This window comes from Encephalitozoon cuniculi, chromosome VII (assembly GCF_000091225.2).
Source record: "Encephalitozoon cuniculi GB-M1 chromosome VII, complete sequence".
NCBI classification, from domain to species: Eukaryota; Fungi; Microsporidia; family Unikaryonidae; genus Encephalitozoon; species Encephalitozoon cuniculi.
This window is the reverse complement of record NC_003234.1, coordinates 208,455-226,576: the sequence shown is the minus strand read 5'-3', so window position 1 is coordinate 226,576 and position 18,122 is coordinate 208,455. Positions and strand designations below refer to the sequence as shown.

The following is an 18,122-nucleotide window of genomic DNA, read 5'->3' as shown; positions in this document are numbered from 1 at the left end:
GTTTCGGGGAGAGTCCTTTTCTCAGATTCATCACCGTGCTCTTCCAATCCTCATACTCAGCAGCCCAGTATCTTCTCCTGCCCCACACTAGCTGGAAGGAAACTGGAAAGTAGCGGTTCAATCTTCCTTTCTACAACTCTCCCCTCTTTTATTGTATCCATCGTCTATCTCCTCTCCGTCTCCTGCCGCCTTGTTCCAGGACAAACCGCCTTCACAAATACCAATTCCAGCGTCCTTATCGACATCCCGATCCTACTATGCTCTGTAGGAAGTCTATCACTTATCTTAAAAGAGCCCAAGTATCGTTCCTACCTTGCAATCGTATCCCCTACACTCTCCTGCTAAGACTGCTCAGGAAGAAGCACTGCACCCCTGGAAAAAGCACTCTGCCTACTGCACCATCGAGAGTGGCTGTCCTTGCCCTCTTGCTGTCCCTATGGCTTATGGTGTATGGATCTATAGTCATTGTGTATAATCTCCTCTGCCTACTAATGAGGCAGAGACACGTGCCAAAAGCTGATCAATAAATAACCTCCTATCCTCCATCTGCAATGTCTCCAACCACCACATAAGAAGAAACATCCGCCAGACAAATCCAAGCCAGAGGAGACCAACTTGCTGCCCAAAAATGTGTAGCAGAGAACAGGACACAAGCATAACACTATTTGCTTTATTCATCATCGCACCACACCACTCAGATCACACATGGCCTGCAATAAACAATAAGACGACGGAGAACCTCAGAGGTATCCGAAGGATTCTTCCACACTATCTGAAATGATCCTGTCTCCTTCACCGTTTCAAACCTTACTCCTTTTGGATACACAAACTTGTCCGCATCCTCACATTCTTCACCCTCGTCTACCCTGCCTACATCACTTGCTTCAACAACCCCTGGGTTTATAACATCTCCTATCGACCCTATACTGGTTGGCTTGAACCTCAGGTGGTACACAACCGGACATCCATCCCCATCCTTGAACGTCCCAACCTCCACCACTCCTGTCATCCTCTGTCCCCCAGTCTCAAGAGCTCCAATCGCCACCATCCTCTGCCTCTCACTCCCGCCCTTCCTGTACTTTCCTGCATCCATGAAGAATCTGTCTGCATCTTCACTCCTGAGAAGTTCCAGCACACCCGTTATATCATGCACTATTTTCTGCTCCTTGATCTCTTCAAGAGACCTTCCCTTCCACCTCTCCTCACTTCCCTTGTCCCACTCCTCCTTGATCTTCTCAGGGCTCTTCGTCCACCGAAGAACCCTTCTGTGGATCTTGAAACACTTCCGACCACCCTTGCTCTTCTTCTTGCCCCCCTTGCTGCGTGCACCTCCAACCTCCACCGGCAGCGCCTCTACTTCCCCGCCCTGCTCAGCCTCCTCTACCTCGCTCTCCTTCTTCTCCTCCTCTTGTTCCGAGGGTGCAGAAGCACTCTTCCCCTTCCTCCCCCTCTTACTCTTCGCCTTCTCCTCCTTACTCTTCGCCTTCTCCTCGTCCCCCACCAGCTCTTTCACACTCCTTTCCGTTTCCTCTTCTCTTTTCCTCTGTCTTTCTCTGACTACACCTGCAACCCTGTCTACATATCTTTTGTCTATATCCTTTCCCTCCTTCCCCAGCAGCATCTGCCTAACCAACTCTTTGGTGACCTCTCCTCCATATTCTCTGTGTGCATCCAGCAACAGCACGTCATCAACAACAATATATTCTAGATATCTTGCATCTTTGGCCTTATCTTCGCTGAATTCCTCTTTCAAAGTCTTCTTCATACCTCCCTCGGCTAGCAATCCCAGAAGCTCCTCCTCCCTCAGCCCAAGACAGATCTCCTTGCATGCATTGCACACTATCTTCTCCACCTCAGCTATCCGTTCCCATCTTTCTATACTATAGAGAAACCCTCCCCATTCTTTAGCACTCCTCCAATCCTCCAGGTACACCTTCTTTTCCTCTTCAGACATTCCAGCAGGCGGGTTTTCTATCATGTCGTCAAGCATTCTCATGACATCTCTTCCATATCTTACTATGCCCCCCCCCCGCTACCCTTCCACTGCATTCTAACATCCTCCCGCACACCATTTCCAGCAATTCACTGAACGTCTTGTTCCCTCTCATGTACACCTTTGATGTACCTTCAGATATATTCCTTAGATACCCCCTCATTCTTTCGTCAAACAGCCTCTCAAACCGATCATCATCCTTGTACTGCACCGAGCTGACCAGAAACTCCCACACTGCATAACAAATATCGCTTCTCAAAAAAGATACAACATTCTCTATCTGCTTGGTGTCCTTCTTCAAGTCACCGAACTTTGTCGTTGGCAATGCTGCAATGTTATACCCTTTGAACATAAACGGAACCACTATCACTTGACCATCTGGATTGAATGTCAAAGAAACACTCTCCCTTGTCTCCAAAGAGCAATACACTACATCAACCGCACTGATTAATGTCCATGCCGCATACCTCATAAGGCAGGCCCCCTCTCCACCTAATATACTATCTCCTTTATGCAAAGGGGTCTGTACACCATCTCCCTTCATAACGATGGCTCTGCACTCTCTGCACTCCTCCAAGACCCCACTCCTGCTACTGGGCTCCAACCCCACCATTCGGCCAATCATATGGCACCACACCACATAAGGCAACTGAGAACCCCGCCAACAACAGGGCTCACCACATCAACACACACATTCTCGAGCACTTCCCCACCCCATCATCTCTCCGGGCCCAGAGACTGCCACACACAACTACACGAAGCATGCAACGCCTTCCCATTCTTTGTGTCTGCTTGGCATTCTAGAGACTCAATAAATGGCTAGTCACCCAGCACCATCCCAAGCTGCCCAGGTATGACATTAAATGTCTATCATATCATATTTATTCACAATCTATGGTATGGGATGGCCCACATCATCACACTTCCCAAACGGCGAAATTGCTCCCTTTCTTGTCCTTCCAGAGTCCGTGGGCCCGAACATCTGGCAGTAGACCACACTCTCTCCTCTCCCGCCCTTGCAAAGCCTAACCTTCCCGTCCTCTCCACGCCAGAACCATGTAGCCCTCCTGCCAATCCATATCCCCGCCATCAAATCCAGTTCCCCCAGCAATACACGCCATATTGTACCCATAACGAAGGCTTCATTAATTCCCCACACTCCCAATCATATCAATATATCCATTTCATCCATATTTCTCCTTTACCCACATGAACACTACGCACGTTCCAGAGCCACACAGAACAGAGCAACACACCGAGAACCAGCCACACTGGAAGAAGATCCTCGGTATTGCTCCATTCGTGTCAATTGCATTCCCTGCCGTCATGTACTTCATCCTCACCAAAGACAGTTTCAAAGATAGCCCTTTCCTCAAATTCATCACTGTCCTCCTCCCCTATCTACATCCGCCAGTCCTGCATCTTCTCCTGCTCCACACCAACTGGAGGAAGACCCACAAGTCCAAACACACCATACTCTACTGCCTCGTCAACCTCTTGCTTCTTGCATTTGCCGTCGCCAACATTCTTTCCATCGTTGCACTCATTGTTGATAAACAGAAAAGGACTGATGATCTACTCCTCCACTCCATCATCCTCCCTTCCTTCTTCATACCTCCCGCCTATCTCCTCTCCACCTCCTGCTGCCTTGTTCCAGGACAGATTGGATTCACAGATACCGGCATCAACGTCATCATCGACATCCTGATACTAATATGCCCTGCAATAAGCTTAGTACTTGTGGATGAAAAATCCAAGTACTATCCCTACTCTACCGCCATCCCTTCTATCCTCATCCTGGTAAGACTGTTCAGGGAGAAATGCTCTCCGCCCAAGCAGAGTTCTCCACCCATCCCAACCTGGAGAGTAGCTGCCTTTGTCTTCATACTCGTCCTTGCTGTACTTGTCTATGGACTCTTGGGATCTGGATCTATAATCACACTGTACGATCACTTCCATCCACCTAAAGGTGCAGATGCTACTTCTTCATAAGAAATCGCCAAATAAACAGCTCTCCACAATCACCATACATACACGTGTGCTACACAAACAACCTAGAGAAGACCAACACATTGCACCGAAGAGTGCGCAGTAGAGAACAGAGTAGCATCGCACACCACTTTTGTTTTATTCACCAACAACCCCACAACACCACTCACATCACGCATGGCCTGCACTGAATAGTAAGACGACCGAGAACCTCAGAGGTGTTCGAAGGATCCCCACCCACACTCTTCTTCTTCCCCTCCTTCTTACTCTATGCCTTCCACTCATCTTTTAGAAGTCTCCTCATACTCTTTTCTATCTCCCTTTCTCTTCTTCTATGTCTTTCCTTGACTACATTTGCAACCTTGTCGGCATATCTATCTCTTGTCTATCTCCTCTCCCTCACCAGCTGCATCTGCTGGACCAACTCCCTCGTAACCTCCTCTCCATACTCCCTATGTCCATCCAATAGCTCTCGTCATTAACAATAGCATATTCTAAATATGATGCCGCATTGCTGGCTGCATCTTCGCTAAACTTTTCCTTCAAAGACCTCTCGCACTTCCCTCAGCAAACAATCCCATCACCTCCTCTTTCAAACCGAGCCAGATCTCCTTGCATCCATTGCACACTATCACTTCAGTATCAATCAGCCGCCTCCATCTTTCTGTACTACAGAGGGACTCTCCGCGCCTCCTGGCCGCACTAGAGCCCCGAGGTTCGTCCCTCTCTTTTCTTCAGACATCAAGGTAGGCATCCTTTCGCCCCATCAACCATCTTTATAGTCCTCTCTCCATACCTTGCCATCTGCCCATCCCCCCTCCGTTCCAGAGGAATCCTCTTCGTACACCATCTCCAACAGCTCGCAAACATCTTGTTTCTGCTGGCGTATATCCTTGATACTCCCGAAGATACACCCTCCCATTCTTTCATCAAACAGCCTCTCAAACCGATCATCAGGTTGCACACCACATTGTCCATCGTAAACTCCCAAAGACCCTCTCTTGGTCTTTCTCTTCAAGTCGCTGAACTTCGCTGTCGGTAATCCAACAATGCTATGCCCTTTCAAAAGAAACGGAAACACTATCACCTGAATGCCGGGTGAACATCTAAAAGTAGTAGCCGGACAAGTCCCGAAGAGCAGTGGATTACCCCAACCATAGCAACTAATATCCATCGATCATCCCTCCACCTCATAGGATAGGCCTTTCTTCTTATCTAATCTATCGCTGCCTCCTTTCCTACAATATCACGGACATCAAAAACAGGTGCTGTTTGCTGTCTTCCACAGACAACTGCCCCGCTCTGTACAGTAGGTTCCGTCTACATTCCCCTTGTCTTCTACAATCTGGAATCCGGGATATAAGATTGTTGGCCCTCTGTTCCCATCGAGCAGTCCTAGTTCCAGGAGCTTCTTCCCGTGACAAGGATAAGATCGAGCTCTCCACCCACTCCGAGCAAGCCACATCCCAGCGCCCATAAAATAGGCACTAATCCCGTCATCCAATGATTAACCTGGCCATCTGTGACTGCAGCACCACACATAACAATTCTCAGAAGAGACAGCAATCACACAGGTAGCTCCACCGCCACAACGCACAAGCACTGCTTCCCACAACCGCTCTAACTCCAGAGCCGAACGCCATATCTCTCTATCCCTCTCCACCTGTCATAACATTGAAGCATTTACTCTACCTATCCTACATGCTCACCCCATCAAGTCTCGGGAATCCGAAGAATAGTGAGAGTCCGGAGAACCTCGCTGGTGTTCTTGCGATTCCGATACTCTATCCTGAACTCATTCCTATTACTCGTCATTTCACACCGGACACCAGAAGGATACCGAAACCCAAACATATCCGAGGACTTCTCCTTCTTTATCTCATCCACATCATCATACTTCCCAAACGACGAGCCTCCAACCCTTCCTGTCCTCTCAGTCTCCGTGGGCCTGAACATCAGGTGGTAGACCACACTCTCTCCTCCCTCGCCCTTGAAAAGCCCAACCTCGACCTTTCCCACCTTCTTCTCCCCTCCCTCCTCAAGTATCCCGTTTGCTACCATCTTCCATCTCTCACTCTTGCCCTTCATGTACTTGCCTGTCCGGACAAAAAACCTGTCACACTTCTCCTTATCCCTGAGGAGCTTCATCACTTCCACTATATCATGCACCTTCTTCTGCTCCTTAATCTCTTCAATCGATCTATTTTTCCACTTCTTCTCATAGCCCTCATCCAACTCACGCTTGATCTCCCCAGCATCCTTCTTCCACCGGAGAACCCGGCTGTGCACCTTATAATGGTGTTCTTCACTTATCCTCTTTTCTCCCGATCCCTTCTTCTTGCGCCAAGCTTCCCCAACCGCCATCTCTTCCAGCGGATCCTCTGCCTCTACACCCCCTTCTTCCCCTCGGTCCTCCTCCTTACTCTCCCCTGCGCCCTTATTACCTCTCTTCCTCTTGCCTCTCCCTTTACTCTCCTCCTTACTCTCCCCTGCACCCCTATTACCTCTCTTCTTCTTGCCTCTCCCTTTACTCTCCTCCCTCTTCTCCCTCTCCTCCCTCTCTACCATCCTTAACAGCTCCTCCTCATTCTTGGCCCTTTCCTCCTCCTTTCTCTTTCTTTCTTCCATCTCTCTCATTTCTTCCAACCTTTTTCTCTCTCTAACAGAACACACTGCACTCATGACATCCGAGTCCTCAATGTCCTTGTCCTCCACAAACACCTTTCTGACTAGTTCCGCCACAACGTCCATACACTTATACTTCTTATGCGTACTTATCAGCATGTAATGGTCCATATGATCAATTAGTGGATCTTCCACATCCCTTTCCACACCTCCTCTCATCACCTTCATGTTTAGATATCTTGAGTATATCTCCATGGTAAACTCTTTTCTATCCTCTTCCCTTCTCCAGATCTGCTCACATGCATCGCACATTATCTTCTGTGCCTCAACTATCTCCTTTTGCTTATCCTCGGTACACAGCATCTTCCCATACTCCTTAACTCTCTGAAGCATTTCTACCTCTCTTCTTCTTTCATCCTCACGCAAAGAATCCGGGAGCTCCAAAATCCTTGTCTCTGCACCGTTAGAAAGCAAGTCCCCAAACTTTATCAGCATGTCTGCATTCTGCTTGAACATCTTATTCACCAGGTCTACAAACTTCATCCCGCACTTCCCTCCCGTATCCTTGTAAAGAGCAACATCATCCAATCTCTGCGGCGAACTCATCTCCAAAACCTCACATATTAAATCCATAATCCAGTCGTTATTCTTGGGTACATATATGTATACCATCGAATGCCACACCAGACTTCGAAGCCTTCTAATGACCTCCTCCACATACACCCTCTCCTCCTTCTCAATATCCCGATATCTCGCTGCCGGTGACACAACAACCTTATCCTTGTGGAAAATAACCGGAACCAACACCCTTGTCTCGAAGTTTCCTCCATCCTCGAGCGACTCCACCATTTCTATTTCAGAGTCGCTCAGCCTGCGGGAAAAGAGCCTTTCAAGTGCCTCTTTCATCTCCCTCATTTCTCTAGTCTCCTCCACCTGAGAGCCATACAGCTCTCCAACCAACCCAACCACATACACCATCCATGTCCTCATCATCCGAGGGTGTCTGACTTCCAAACATCCATTGTGCCGCTCCTTTCCCCTTCCCTTTCAAGACACTTCATCTCCAGAGCCTCATTGACCCACCGCTTATTATCTAATTATCTAATATTCCATAGCATCATTTACCCGCACATATCACGCCGCTAAGCATCCCAGGAGAGGAGAAAGCCGAGACCCCGTCACAGTCGCGCCCACCCCAGCAGCATTCCTTATCCCATATCAACGCCACCGCTATCCACATAGAATGGCACAAACACAAGTCCCACACTAACATAAAGCCCAGCAGGAGGTTCCGCAAAACCTAATCACACTAACTTACCACATTTATTTCTCATCCTCGGGCCCAGTCACACCGGCCACCACTTCTGCCACTTTTGATGCCCAAGCCCGCCATCATGTAATCCAAGCCTGCAGACCACGCTCTCCGTGCTGCAGAGCACTGTCCCAAGAGTAACAAACTCCGCAGCACCTCCAACAGACCCCGAGTCCTGCCCAGGCTGCAGTCAAATGTCCTTGCCAACTCCATCATAAAGACAGGCTCCACTACAATCCTACTGGGCTGTTCCCCACTCCATCCGCTATCCTATATCTGCCTCTTCCATTGAGAGAAAGCCCCACAAAATGAAGAGAAGAAGCACAAACAGCCCCACAATCTCCCTACTCCCAACCGTCCTTGAGCCTTTCTGCCCAGGAGGCACGCTTCCCTGCAGTCGAGTACTCCATATATCCCCACCCCGCAGGAAAGAAGAAGGAAGCCTCCTGGACAAGGAGCAGAGGACAAGTGCACCAACAGACAGAAGGAAGGCCTCCACCGCCGCCATCCTCCGGAAGAACAACCGACGCTCCCCCCGCCAAGAACTCCGGCAAACCCGGCAACCCACTTGATTTCCTTACACAGCCATGCATCAGAGCCTGCCACCGCTAGCTCCTGCTCATAAATGCATTGAGCATCACAACCCTCCTCTGCTTCTTGTTGAAGAACAGGAACGAAAAGTACCAGAGGCAGTCCTCAAACGGCCCCATCCTGTTTTCGTACGAAAATATCTCGCACCCGCCCAGAGAGACAGACCTGTGGAGAATCACCTCAAGAAACCCCACGAACTCCTTCACATCGTCGCTGTTCTTATGTGTCGTACTGATCGAGTACGTCATCTCGTTCAGGACCTCTGCCAGAGTCTTCCTCCTGAACGACCCCCACGACTCCCCGCAGAAGTCGTAGTCTGGAAACCGGAGCTCCAGCGCGGACAGGAGGTATCCAAGGGGCTTTTCCACAAACCTACCCCTCTGCCGCCTGCTCGACTTGCAGGAGTATGCCTCGATCTCGATGTTCAGCAGGGGATTGAGGTCCTGCAGCTTCTGGAAGAGTTTGTTTGTTTTGGATATGCATCCCAGCTCCAGGTATCTCATAAAGGGCTGCCCGGCCGCTCCATAAATCCCTGCCGAGGAGTGCCTGCAACCCTGCCCTTGGCGCCTCCCTGCGGGCCCACAAGAAGCCCCAGCCCCGGAGCCCCACTTTCCTGGATGCTCGACCCGTTCTGCTTTCTGAAGATGTATCTGAAGGAGAGGGTGGAGGTCAAGACGAAGAGTGGAGAGGCATACACAGGAACTCTGGAGGGATTTGACGAGCACATAAATCTGATGCTGACATGCTCCTCTGTCGAGGGCTCCGAGGACAAGGTGCTGTTTCTGAGGGGAGAAAACATTCTCTTCGTCGGCCCGAGGCTGCTTCTCTAGGCTCGTCCCGGCATCCCTCTGCCCTGTCCCCCCGGCCATCCTCCGATTTTTGCTCTCAAATCTTTTCCATTCCGAAGCCCTATGAAGATCGAGGCATCGGCTCTCAGGCAGCTGGGCATCAAGCAGATTGAGGAGAGGGCTGCAGAGATCAAGGCGGACCTGGCGGCCCTCCGGCAGAAGAAGAACAGCGGGGATGTCGGCGCGAACGACATAAAGACGGCCAAAAAGAACTTGGCCCGCGCACTCACTGTCCGGCGCGAGAAGATTCTTGAGGAGCTGGTTGAGGCGTACAGGGGAACTCCTGTCTCCAAGCTTCCGAAGGAGCTCAGACCCAAGCTGAACAGGAGCAAGAGACGGGCCCTTACAAAGACACAGCTTAGAAGAAAGACAAGGAGACAAAGAGCAAGAATGAGTAAGTTCCCGAGGGTTATATTTGCCTACAACGAATAAACCGTATTATTCCTCCGTCATCCTCCCTGGAGTCTGTCACGCCACCCTGGCCCACGTAAGCCCAGAAAGGCGCCACCCTCCTCTGCCGCCCCCAGGCTCAAACCTTCCCTGTGCAAGAAACACATGCCTGCCGCTCCTCCCTGCTGCCTCAACCTCAAAGCGCGACTCAAACCTCTTTTCCCTGGCGCTTCCGGACGTCTCGATCCTCCTGATGTCAACCACCTCTGCCCCAGGCCCGCAGCTCCTTTCCATCTCCTTGCCAAGATTGCATACGTCTGCCTCCCCGCTCTCCGAACACAGATGCCTCGCCCCGCCGCCAGATCCTATGCTCCCGAATATCCCGGGCACCAGACAGTCCTCAATCTCCCTTATCACAGAGTCGTTGTGCCCCAGCCCGCCAAGGGACCAGATCCACGACCACAGGGACCGCATCCTCTGGCCCACTCCCGTCCTGTACACCGCCAGCCCTCCATCCACCCTCTGCGTCCTGCACCCTCCATCTGCAGCGGGCGCACCGCGAGACTCCCCGCCCCGGACTCCTCCATAGTACTGCGGAATCCCAAACATCGTGTCCAGCCTCCTCTGCATCCCGCCCTGCTTCCCCAGAGCCCCTGCAGGCCAGAGCCCGGGGCCCCTGGCCATTCCGAGGACTGCCTCTATCGACGCGTCCGAAAGCCTCATCCCGCGGACCGACGCCTCAAGCACCCTGCTCCCGGCACCAAACACACGGGTGCCCCGAACAAAGGACACACACCTTGTGTATTCCCTTGCCACCGAGGCACAAGCATCCCGAAGCCTGCCGCTCGCCTCAAGCTCGGCCCTAAGATTCCTTCCAAACACCTCGCCACAGCCCCTTGCTGCTTGCCACAGGCGTCCCATTCCAGGGCCCCTGCCCGCAACACTTACACCACTGCCCGCAATATCTCAACCCGCGCAGACAGCCCAGATTAGTGGTCAGCTCGTCCGCCCCCTGACCAATGGGCGTCCTCCGTCCATTTCAAAATAAGCTGCTAAGTATATCTTGGAAACCATTGACTTGCAAAATGGTCTTTTCCTCCCTCATCGACGGAAACGACATAATTGCAAGTCTCCACACGCTGTCCATAGTCCTCCTCGTAGCGGTGATTGGGATCACTGCAGCAAGGACGTTTCCCAGGCTGATGGCCACAAGAAGGAGCAGGAGCAGCGGGACAATAGAAAAGAGAATCGACAGGTCGTTTGCCAAGACGGAATCTAAAATTAAAGAAAATTAATGCTTGCCTCGGTAGAGACTCTGTAAATAGATCATTTACTGTCGCTACAGAAAGTGGCTGAGATCAAAGTGCTAACTTAACTGTCTTGTTCATTGTATTATGGCACAAGCATCAGTTGTACTTAATAATTATTTTATTCAAAAGCTGTGTCTCACGCCGTACACCTACCTTTGACATATCGAAAGCAATGTGGCTCAAGATTCTGTAATCCAAGAACAACAAATCCAGAGCCTATAATCCATTGGGACTTAAGTATCCATCCCATTCTTTCACTTTCTACTTTTTTTCCTCCTTCCACTATAACTACTAAACATAATATAAGTGCAAAGGTAACGTATCCAACACGAACGAGATGATTTCGATCCTCAACAGATGGCATGGCATATTTCACAATGTATGCTGATCCCATCAGGATGTTTCCAAGAGTGAACACAGCTATTTGTCTTCTAGATACTCTCCAGTCCTTTTTTCCAAGACTTTGTGCATATACCATGACTATCCCCATTGCTGTTATTATTCCATGCCCTCCAATTGCTGTTACTGCTTCGCCATTTGATGTCCATAACTCCCCGTTCTTTATATGCTTGATATCCTTAAGCCCAAAGAGCATAGGAAACATGCTTCCAATCACGTTCCAATTTCTACCTATTACTTCTTCTACCCCCTTGTCATAGTTCTCGTTTGCTAATATCCATATCCCATGTATAATTGGCCCAAATATAGATACCACATAGGATATCTTCCCCATTATTTCCATCATTTTCTTGGATCCATTAACTTCTCTAACAGCGATTTGAAGTGTTATTAAGCCTAAGGACATAAGGCAATAGAGCACAAGAAAATAGTCTTTACCGAGGAACTCTCTAACAGGAGTATCAGGCAGGAAGATGCTTGGTGCTGTTACCGTCTTTTTCAATGGATGGTAACCCTCTTTCTTCACTAAAGAAGGATATGAGGCCGCGCCGCTCAGTGGTAATCCAGGGCGCGAGGAAGAGGAATCGAGCACCCGCATGTCTCCTAAACTTCTGGAATACTTCAATCCAGACAGGGAGAAGGTGCGGTTTGATGCTGCTACCGTTTCTTCTAATGGATGGTAACCCTCCTTCTTCACTAAATAAGGATATGAGGCCGCGCCGCTCAGTGGTAATCCAGGGCGCGAGGAAGAGGAATCGAGCACCCGCATGTCTCCTAAACTTCTGGAATACTTCAACTGAGATGGTTTCTGGGGAGGGTAGCCCCGGGAAGTTAGTATACTTCTCCAAAATTTGGAAAGATCATTTTGAATTTCTTCTATTTGTTTCAGATCCTGCAATAAACTATATCCACTATGAAAGATATTAAGAACACCTTTTCGTTTCTTCTCATGATATTTTTGATAATTACCTAAAAACTCCCCAATTCTATTACTGAAACTATCTAAAAGTTCTCTGTACTCCTTAGTATTAAAATAAGTTGTTTCACTAGACACTTTCCCTCCCGAATGAGAATCCATAAAATCTACATCTCCGGTAATATTACAGATTGCTTTCCTAAGATTCTCACAGACGTTTAGACGTCTCTTTTCATTCTCAATCTTCCCTTTGATTTCTTCAACGTAGCCTTCTAAGTCGTCAGGATTGATTTTGCATATCTTAAAATCCTTGCCACTTATAGTAGCCCTATAATACGGCGAAATAAATTCTAAGGCATTATCAACTCTTTCTTTTTTTGGCTTTCGGCATTCGGCACCGTTACTCCCACAAACTCCTCCACATGGGATGTGTGGGGTATTCTGATATTTAGAAAGCTCCTTTACAAGACTTTCATAATGTTTTTCTGACTCCTTAACTGTTTCCTCAAGGCTGCTACAAGCTTTTATAATTTTCTTTGCGGGCCATGAACATAAGCATTCCTTAGCTTCCTCAAGCTTCTTATCAATACTGGAAAGACTTTTTATAAGAGCTGAAAGAGCATTATCAATTTCAATACGGTATATTCCGCTTTTTTTTTTAAAATTGAATTTTATGTTCGTGTAGTCGGATTCGGATCTTGTTTCCCGGGAAAGCATTTCCTCTGTGCGCTTAAGAATCATCTCTATGGCTTCGTATTTATCGCATTCGTTACTTTGATTATCGTTACTCGAACCTTCCATTTAGCAGTCTAAAATTAATGGCCTGCGATTTACTTTAATTATAGGTCGGAATTTCCATATTTGGAAGAATCAAAGTTTAATTCCATATCTTGGCATGAACTTTGATTTGGAACATTAAAGGATTACTACTTGCTTAACCACTGCCATCTTTGGCTTCTTTACAATAAGCCTCTATGGATATTCTACACATTTCCATGGCTCCCTCAATGGTCTTGTTGGAGCCTACAAATCCAGAAGCATGCACAAAATTACACCCGTCAATCCCAGACACTGTCTCCAGCTTTCCCCCAGCAAGACCTCTCCATTCTTTCTTTAGAGGGACTTTTGATTCAAAACGCTTCCTATCTTTAGGAACTGTTAGAATACTTACAGAACTCTCCTTCCTATTCAAGACAAACTTGACATCTTTCTTGTATTTCTTCTCTATCTCAGGAATTACGTCGACAAAACAGTACCTGTCAACGTATAGAATATCTCCGTTCACCTCGGCGATTAATTTGTTAAGATACTTGTAGCTTGGAACCCATCTGTTAACTATTGCGCTTATGAAGTTATCCAAATCTTTGGAAACAAATTGCACCGCCTCCAGAAACCTTTTGTTTTGCCTATCGCTATCGGAGAAGTCCAGGGCATTAAACGACTCGACGACGTGTGAGAGCGATCTTGGAACGATTTCTCCGAAAATTTCGTATCCATTGTCGATTGCATCCGCAGACATAAAATAGGCCGTATAGACCTCTTCGAGCACCCTTGGAAAGCATTCATCTGTTCTATTCAGCCCGTATTTCTCTAGAAACTTTTCGCCGTAGTATTTGTATATCAGGCCAGAACTACTTAGCTTTATCTTGTGCTTTGGACTAAAGGTCTCGTTAAATGATTCCTGATGGTGGTCGTATCTATTGGCCTCTGGATCAAACGATCTCCCGACGTCATAGACTATGTCCCCGCTTCGTACGACGGCAGAGCTTCTTGTTCTGACTATTTCCGAATCTGGATATATCTTAAGCAACACAGCAGTTGCCATTACTTCATCCAAATGAAATTTGCCATCATGTGTAACAAGAATCATTTTGAGGGCGACGGATAGTCTGCTTTGATTTTTCAGCCCTGCGATGTCGTTTCCTACACTAAACGACCTTATTCTCGCATATCAGAATGAAAAATCCACAAAGAGATTACTTCCATATGCTCTACACCTAATAGACTACTTCCTTGACATCATCTCAGAGAGGACTGAGCATGTGAAGGCACTAAACAAGTCAATAGTGAAGAATATATATGAGTTAGAAATTGAGAGAGTAAAATTTTTTGTTAAGGAGTACATCCAAACCAGATTGAAAAAAATGAGCATGAACTTGTATGTGGACCTGTCTCTTTTATCTGGAGGAGAGCTCGCTCTTTACGAAAAATATATTGACCTACTGAAAAAGAGGGATGTGTATGTTACAAAACAAAAGTTCCACAAAGTCCATGAGTTTGTTGGGTTTTATTGCTGCACTGATATCAGCGGGGCTGTTATTGATGGAGAGCTGTTGGAGATGTTCAAGGGAGATTTCTTTGTTGCTCCATTGGATGATGTAATGGATTTTCTAAAAAGGAATGAGATAATTCTATTCTGATTTTATTGATGTGACTTCATCCGGTAATTGTACTATTAACGAAGGTACGTCGCAAAGATTTAAAAAGGAAGTTTATTAAAGATCGCCCGATTTGTAGACTCTTGGTGATAAGATACATGCAGCCACAGGCGACAGTCGAGCTATTCATTAATAATATGGCAACAGCTATTTTTGCATTCCATCTTCTAAATCAGTTAATGAAGTACTAGAGTCAGGCGAATAATTCCAGGAGTCTCCAGACCCGGTTCCTTTGCCAAGGCCCCCAGAGCTATCGTCGGATGAGTCTGGGAACCTATTTTTTGGTTTCCTGTTTATATTTTCCAGTATAACTGTCATGGTTACGATGAGAACAACTGCAGTCGCAAGCATCAATATTACTAGTAAGACACGCATAATCCCATATATGGAGGTGTTTATATTTTTCTTTTAAAATCCTGCAACAAAACAGAAAGGACTTTGAGCAGAGGAACATCTTGTTATTTTTCCCATTGATTTAGTGTCTATGAAGAGCAATGCCATCACTTTATGGATGGATAGTGGGTGACTTCATTATAGAGTATGGAGGAGGTTGGTGGCAGACTTCGTCATAGCTAGGGGGATGGCAACTTGGAGCTGAGGATCGATTCTGACAATTGTAGTGTGACAATGGTGGAGCGGACGGATGCCTTGATCCCCCTTCATCCGGCTCATCTGGCTTACTTCTGCTTGGGAAGAAGAAGCCCTTTATGACTTTTATTATTGCCACTCCAGTGACTATTCTAAAGAATGCTCTAACTATACTCTGGCTTAGGCTTAGCCGGTCTTTTCCATTGTCGCCATTCTGTGATTCCGCCTTCCCAGTGCTATTTCCAAAAAACCCAAGCGCTTCAGCCACCACCATGACCAGCACCGCCAAGAGTATGATTCCTATTATGATGAGTATCCGTGATGACTTCATGCAACTGGAAACTTCATAGTATTTATGTATTTCCCCTATATGCAGCTCCAATGAAAACAGGGCTGTCTCTTGAGAACCAAATTTAAAATACCTGAAAGAAAATATCGCCCATATTCCTGAAATGAAGAAAGAAAACGGGCTTCTTCTAACCATCGGAGCCATTGCAACTCTCATAACCATACTAGTTTTGGCAGACGGTATGTTTAACAGGAAAATCTCCCATGAATCTGACGGGAATATTCATAGTATTGATTTCCATGGCCTAACCATGTGTGATATTCCGGTGATAAAAAGAGACAGATATACATTGAGAGGCCTCAGTATGGATGATTATGGCAAAGGGTTCATTGACTGCCTGAACGAACTAACCAAGTCAGGAGTGGTTACACGGGAACAGTTTGAAGAAAGATATTTATCGCTATGTAAGGAAGGAAACTATAAAATAGTGGTTGCATATGACCCGAGTAAAGAGGAGGTCATTGGATCTGGAACTCTATTCATTGAAAAAAAGTTTATCAGGGGATGTGCCTCAAAAGGCCATATAGAGGATGTAGTTGTTTCGAAAGAAAGAAGAGGAGAAGGGATTGGAAGAGATGTAATAGAGATGCTGATAGACATCTCTAGGAACATGGGATGTTACAAAACGGCGCTAGTCTGCGACCCAAAGAATGTTGAGTTCTACATGAAGTGCGGGATGACGGAGAAAGAAAGGGAAATGGTTGTATATCATTAAATATACTTGCATCAATAGGCCATTCCTGAAAATTTTGAATTTATTGGCCGAGATCAAAACACCGCCTGTGACACCCATTAGTAGGCCCAGGCTTAAGGATTTATTGCAAAAACCCTTGCAGAATGTTTTTTGTTCGAGACTTCGTGCAGAATATCCACCTGAGTCCAAACTACTTGGGGCCAAACATACAGGCTCTTATAGAAGAATATCTACTGAGCAAGGTGGAGGGATCATGCAGCTCTAGCGGATATGTAGTCATGGTTCTTAGCATAGATGAGATAAGCGAAAGCAGGATCATTTTAACAGGAGAAACTATATTTACTGTCAAATACAAGGCTCTTACGCTGAAACCGTTGAAAGGCGAGGTAATTGATGCAAATGTTGTTGAAACAAACAAAATGGGTGTATTTGCATCTGTTGGGCCTTTAACTGTGTTTATATCAAACCATCAAATACCAAATTTTCTCCTAGAAAACGAAATAACAAAGAATGTGATGATTCGACTGAAAATCATAGGAACCAAGATAGACTCCACGAGGATATATGCGGTTGGAACCCTGAATGATGATTCTCTGGGCATAATCTCTTGATGAGCAAGCGGAAGAATGGATGCTACGTTTGATTAAATTTTATATTAGACGTGGGCCACAGTCCTCGGGATAAGGAAGATCGGGTGCGATTATAAATACTAGAAGCTTTTCCCAAGAATAGTGAAGCTCTCTGAGCTCCAGGTCTTTGGCTCATCACTCCTAAATCTCCTTTTTGCTCAAGAACCGAGCCCTCTCTTCTATCTTAATCGGCTATAATCCCTGATTGGACAGGTGTTTCTTTAGAAAGATGATTTTTGACCCTTTAAGGAAATGGATGAGAACAGGAAGTACGGAAAGAAAGAGGAGCAGAGCAATCCCCACATACGAGGAGAAATGGATTATAACATCCCACCATATGGAATTAATGAGAATATTCCTGAAGGCTTTTCTTATCCACACTGGATACCTCAGAACATGAATTATGGATTCGACCAACAATACAACTACTATAGTCACTCAGTGCCTCAATTTCATAATAATGGGATGATTCCTCAGGGATTTGCACAGGACCAAGCGCATCCGATTATGTTTGAAAAACCTCGGGGAAAAAGCCATGGGAAAAAGAAGATAAAGCTTGAATATATATCTGGAAAGAACAAAAGAAGCGTTTGCTTCAGCAAAAGAAAAAGGGGTATAATGAAAAAGGCGTATGAACTAAACATCCTCACTGGAACTGAAATTCTTCTGCTTGTTGCCAGTGAAAGCGGCCATGTGTTCACCTTTGCAACGGAAAAGCTAAAGCCCATTATAGCTGAGCATGAGGACATTATACAGAATTGTCTAAATAGACCTGAGGGGACACCCTATAAGCCCAACCTTCTCAAAGAGAGTGGAAAACAGAGCACCGAAAATAAGGGATATGATCAGGCCGAAGTGTACGACGAGTCCACGGAGAGTGGGCACTAACTTTCCCTTAAATGCACTCTCGGACACTTAACAAATTTTATGTTAAATAAAATGACCTCCGACTGAGTTGTATAAACCTTGTCCTGTTTTCAGAGATGGAAGGACAATTTTGAAACTCCTGTTAGACTTTGCAGGCAAGCAACCACTTCTAATGGTATACTAT

At 46.8% G+C, this 18,122-nt stretch overlaps 18 protein-coding genes across 18 annotated transcripts; 8 read left to right on the top strand and 10 right to left on the bottom strand.

Moving 5' to 3' along the window:
* Positions 1 to 694: 694 nt before the first annotated feature.
* Positions 695 to 1,954, bottom strand: ECU07_1890 (uncharacterized protein; the record flags this gene model as incomplete). Its single annotated transcript, NM_001041738.2, has 1 exon — positions 695 to 1,954. One exon carries the CDS (start codon positions 1,952 to 1,954, stop codon positions 695 to 697), a length of 1,260 nt encoding a protein of 419 aa, NP_586116.2.
* A 28-nt stretch (positions 1,955 to 1,982) lies between these two features.
* Positions 1,983 to 2,618, bottom strand: ECU07_1880 (uncharacterized protein; the record flags this gene model as incomplete). The annotated part of the gene is made up of 1 exon (NM_001041737.1): positions 1,983 to 2,618. One exon carries the CDS (start codon positions 2,616 to 2,618, stop codon positions 1,983 to 1,985), a length of 636 nt encoding a protein of 211 aa, NP_586115.1.
* A 584-nt stretch (positions 2,619 to 3,202) lies between these two features.
* Positions 3,203 to 3,985, top strand: ECU07_1870 (uncharacterized protein; the record flags this gene model as incomplete). The annotated part of the gene is made up of 1 exon (NM_001041736.1): positions 3,203 to 3,985. The coding sequence occupies one exon, from the start codon at positions 3,203 to 3,205 to the stop codon at positions 3,983 to 3,985; it is 783 nt and encodes a 260-aa protein (NP_586114.1).
* Positions 3,986 to 4,748: 763 nt separating this feature from the next.
* On the bottom strand, positions 4,749 to 5,156 carry ECU07_1860 (uncharacterized protein; the record flags this gene model as incomplete). Its single annotated transcript, NM_001041735.1, has 1 exon — positions 4,749 to 5,156. One exon carries the CDS (start codon positions 5,154 to 5,156, stop codon positions 4,749 to 4,751), a length of 408 nt encoding a protein of 135 aa, NP_586113.1.
* Positions 5,157 to 5,695: 539 nt separating this feature from the next.
* Positions 5,696 to 7,600, bottom strand: ECU07_1850 (uncharacterized protein; the record flags this gene model as incomplete). Its single annotated transcript, NM_001041734.1, has 1 exon — positions 5,696 to 7,600. One exon carries the CDS (start codon positions 7,598 to 7,600, stop codon positions 5,696 to 5,698), a length of 1,905 nt encoding a protein of 634 aa, NP_586112.1.
* A 927-nt stretch (positions 7,601 to 8,527) lies between these two features.
* On the bottom strand, positions 8,528 to 9,013 carry ECU07_1840 (uncharacterized protein; the record flags this gene model as incomplete). The annotated part of the gene is made up of 1 exon (NM_001041733.1): positions 8,528 to 9,013. The coding sequence occupies one exon, from the start codon at positions 9,011 to 9,013 to the stop codon at positions 8,528 to 8,530; it is 486 nt and encodes a 161-aa protein (NP_586111.1).
* Positions 9,014 to 9,127: 114 nt separating this feature from the next.
* Positions 9,128 to 9,340, top strand: ECU07_1830 (uncharacterized protein; the record flags this gene model as incomplete). Its single annotated transcript, NM_001041732.1, has 1 exon — positions 9,128 to 9,340. One exon carries the CDS (start codon positions 9,128 to 9,130, stop codon positions 9,338 to 9,340), a length of 213 nt encoding a protein of 70 aa, NP_586110.1.
* Positions 9,341 to 9,421: 81 nt separating this feature from the next.
* Positions 9,422 to 9,790, top strand: ECU07_1820 (uncharacterized protein; the record flags this gene model as incomplete). The annotated part of the gene is made up of 1 exon (NM_001041731.1): positions 9,422 to 9,790. The coding sequence occupies one exon, from the start codon at positions 9,422 to 9,424 to the stop codon at positions 9,788 to 9,790; it is 369 nt and encodes a 122-aa protein (NP_586109.1).
* Positions 9,791 to 9,826: 36 nt separating this feature from the next.
* ECU07_1810 (uncharacterized protein) lies at positions 9,827 to 10,669 on the bottom strand (the record flags this gene model as incomplete). Its single annotated transcript, NM_001041730.1, has 1 exon — positions 9,827 to 10,669. One exon carries the CDS (start codon positions 10,667 to 10,669, stop codon positions 9,827 to 9,829), a length of 843 nt encoding a protein of 280 aa, NP_586108.1.
* A 164-nt stretch (positions 10,670 to 10,833) lies between these two features.
* On the top strand, positions 10,834 to 11,043 carry ECU07_1805 (uncharacterized protein; the record flags this gene model as incomplete). Its single annotated transcript, NM_001415206.1, has 1 exon — positions 10,834 to 11,043. One exon carries the CDS (start codon positions 10,834 to 10,836, stop codon positions 11,041 to 11,043), a length of 210 nt encoding a protein of 69 aa, NP_001402516.1.
* Positions 11,044 to 11,194: 151 nt separating this feature from the next.
* On the bottom strand, positions 11,195 to 13,174 carry ECU07_1800 (uncharacterized protein; the record flags this gene model as incomplete). The annotated part of the gene is made up of 1 exon (NM_001041729.1): positions 11,195 to 13,174. One exon carries the CDS (start codon positions 13,172 to 13,174, stop codon positions 11,195 to 11,197), a length of 1,980 nt encoding a protein of 659 aa, NP_586107.1.
* A 133-nt stretch (positions 13,175 to 13,307) lies between these two features.
* Positions 13,308 to 14,243, bottom strand: ECU07_1790 (uncharacterized protein; the record flags this gene model as incomplete). The annotated part of the gene is made up of 1 exon (NM_001041728.1): positions 13,308 to 14,243. One exon carries the CDS (start codon positions 14,241 to 14,243, stop codon positions 13,308 to 13,310), a length of 936 nt encoding a protein of 311 aa, NP_586106.1.
* A 43-nt stretch (positions 14,244 to 14,286) lies between these two features.
* ECU07_1780 (uncharacterized protein) lies at positions 14,287 to 14,793 on the top strand (the record flags this gene model as incomplete). Its single annotated transcript, NM_001041727.1, has 1 exon — positions 14,287 to 14,793. The coding sequence occupies one exon, from the start codon at positions 14,287 to 14,289 to the stop codon at positions 14,791 to 14,793; it is 507 nt and encodes a 168-aa protein (NP_586105.1).
* A 165-nt stretch (positions 14,794 to 14,958) lies between these two features.
* On the bottom strand, positions 14,959 to 15,186 carry ECU07_1775 (uncharacterized protein; the record flags this gene model as incomplete). The annotated part of the gene is made up of 1 exon (NM_001415204.1): positions 14,959 to 15,186. One exon carries the CDS (start codon positions 15,184 to 15,186, stop codon positions 14,959 to 14,961), a length of 228 nt encoding a protein of 75 aa, NP_001402578.1.
* A 130-nt stretch (positions 15,187 to 15,316) lies between these two features.
* On the bottom strand, positions 15,317 to 15,730 carry ECU07_1770 (uncharacterized protein; the record flags this gene model as incomplete). The annotated part of the gene is made up of 1 exon (NM_001041726.2): positions 15,317 to 15,730. The coding sequence occupies one exon, from the start codon at positions 15,728 to 15,730 to the stop codon at positions 15,317 to 15,319; it is 414 nt and encodes a 137-aa protein (NP_586104.2).
* Positions 15,731 to 15,851: 121 nt separating this feature from the next.
* On the top strand, positions 15,852 to 16,463 carry ECU07_1760 (uncharacterized protein; the record flags this gene model as incomplete). Its single annotated transcript, NM_001041725.1, has 1 exon — positions 15,852 to 16,463. The coding sequence occupies one exon, from the start codon at positions 15,852 to 15,854 to the stop codon at positions 16,461 to 16,463; it is 612 nt and encodes a 203-aa protein (NP_586103.1).
* A 122-nt stretch (positions 16,464 to 16,585) lies between these two features.
* On the top strand, positions 16,586 to 17,053 carry ECU07_1750 (DNA-directed RNA polymerase II subunit RPB7; the record flags this gene model as incomplete). The annotated part of the gene is made up of 1 exon (NM_001041724.1): positions 16,586 to 17,053. The coding sequence occupies one exon, from the start codon at positions 16,586 to 16,588 to the stop codon at positions 17,051 to 17,053; it is 468 nt and encodes a 155-aa protein (NP_586102.1).
* Positions 17,054 to 17,323: 270 nt separating this feature from the next.
* On the top strand, positions 17,324 to 17,959 carry ECU07_1740 (MADS domain-containing protein; the record flags this gene model as incomplete). The annotated part of the gene is made up of 1 exon (NM_001041723.1): positions 17,324 to 17,959. The coding sequence occupies one exon, from the start codon at positions 17,324 to 17,326 to the stop codon at positions 17,957 to 17,959; it is 636 nt and encodes a 211-aa protein (NP_586101.1).
* Positions 17,960 to 18,122: the final 163 nt, after the last annotated feature.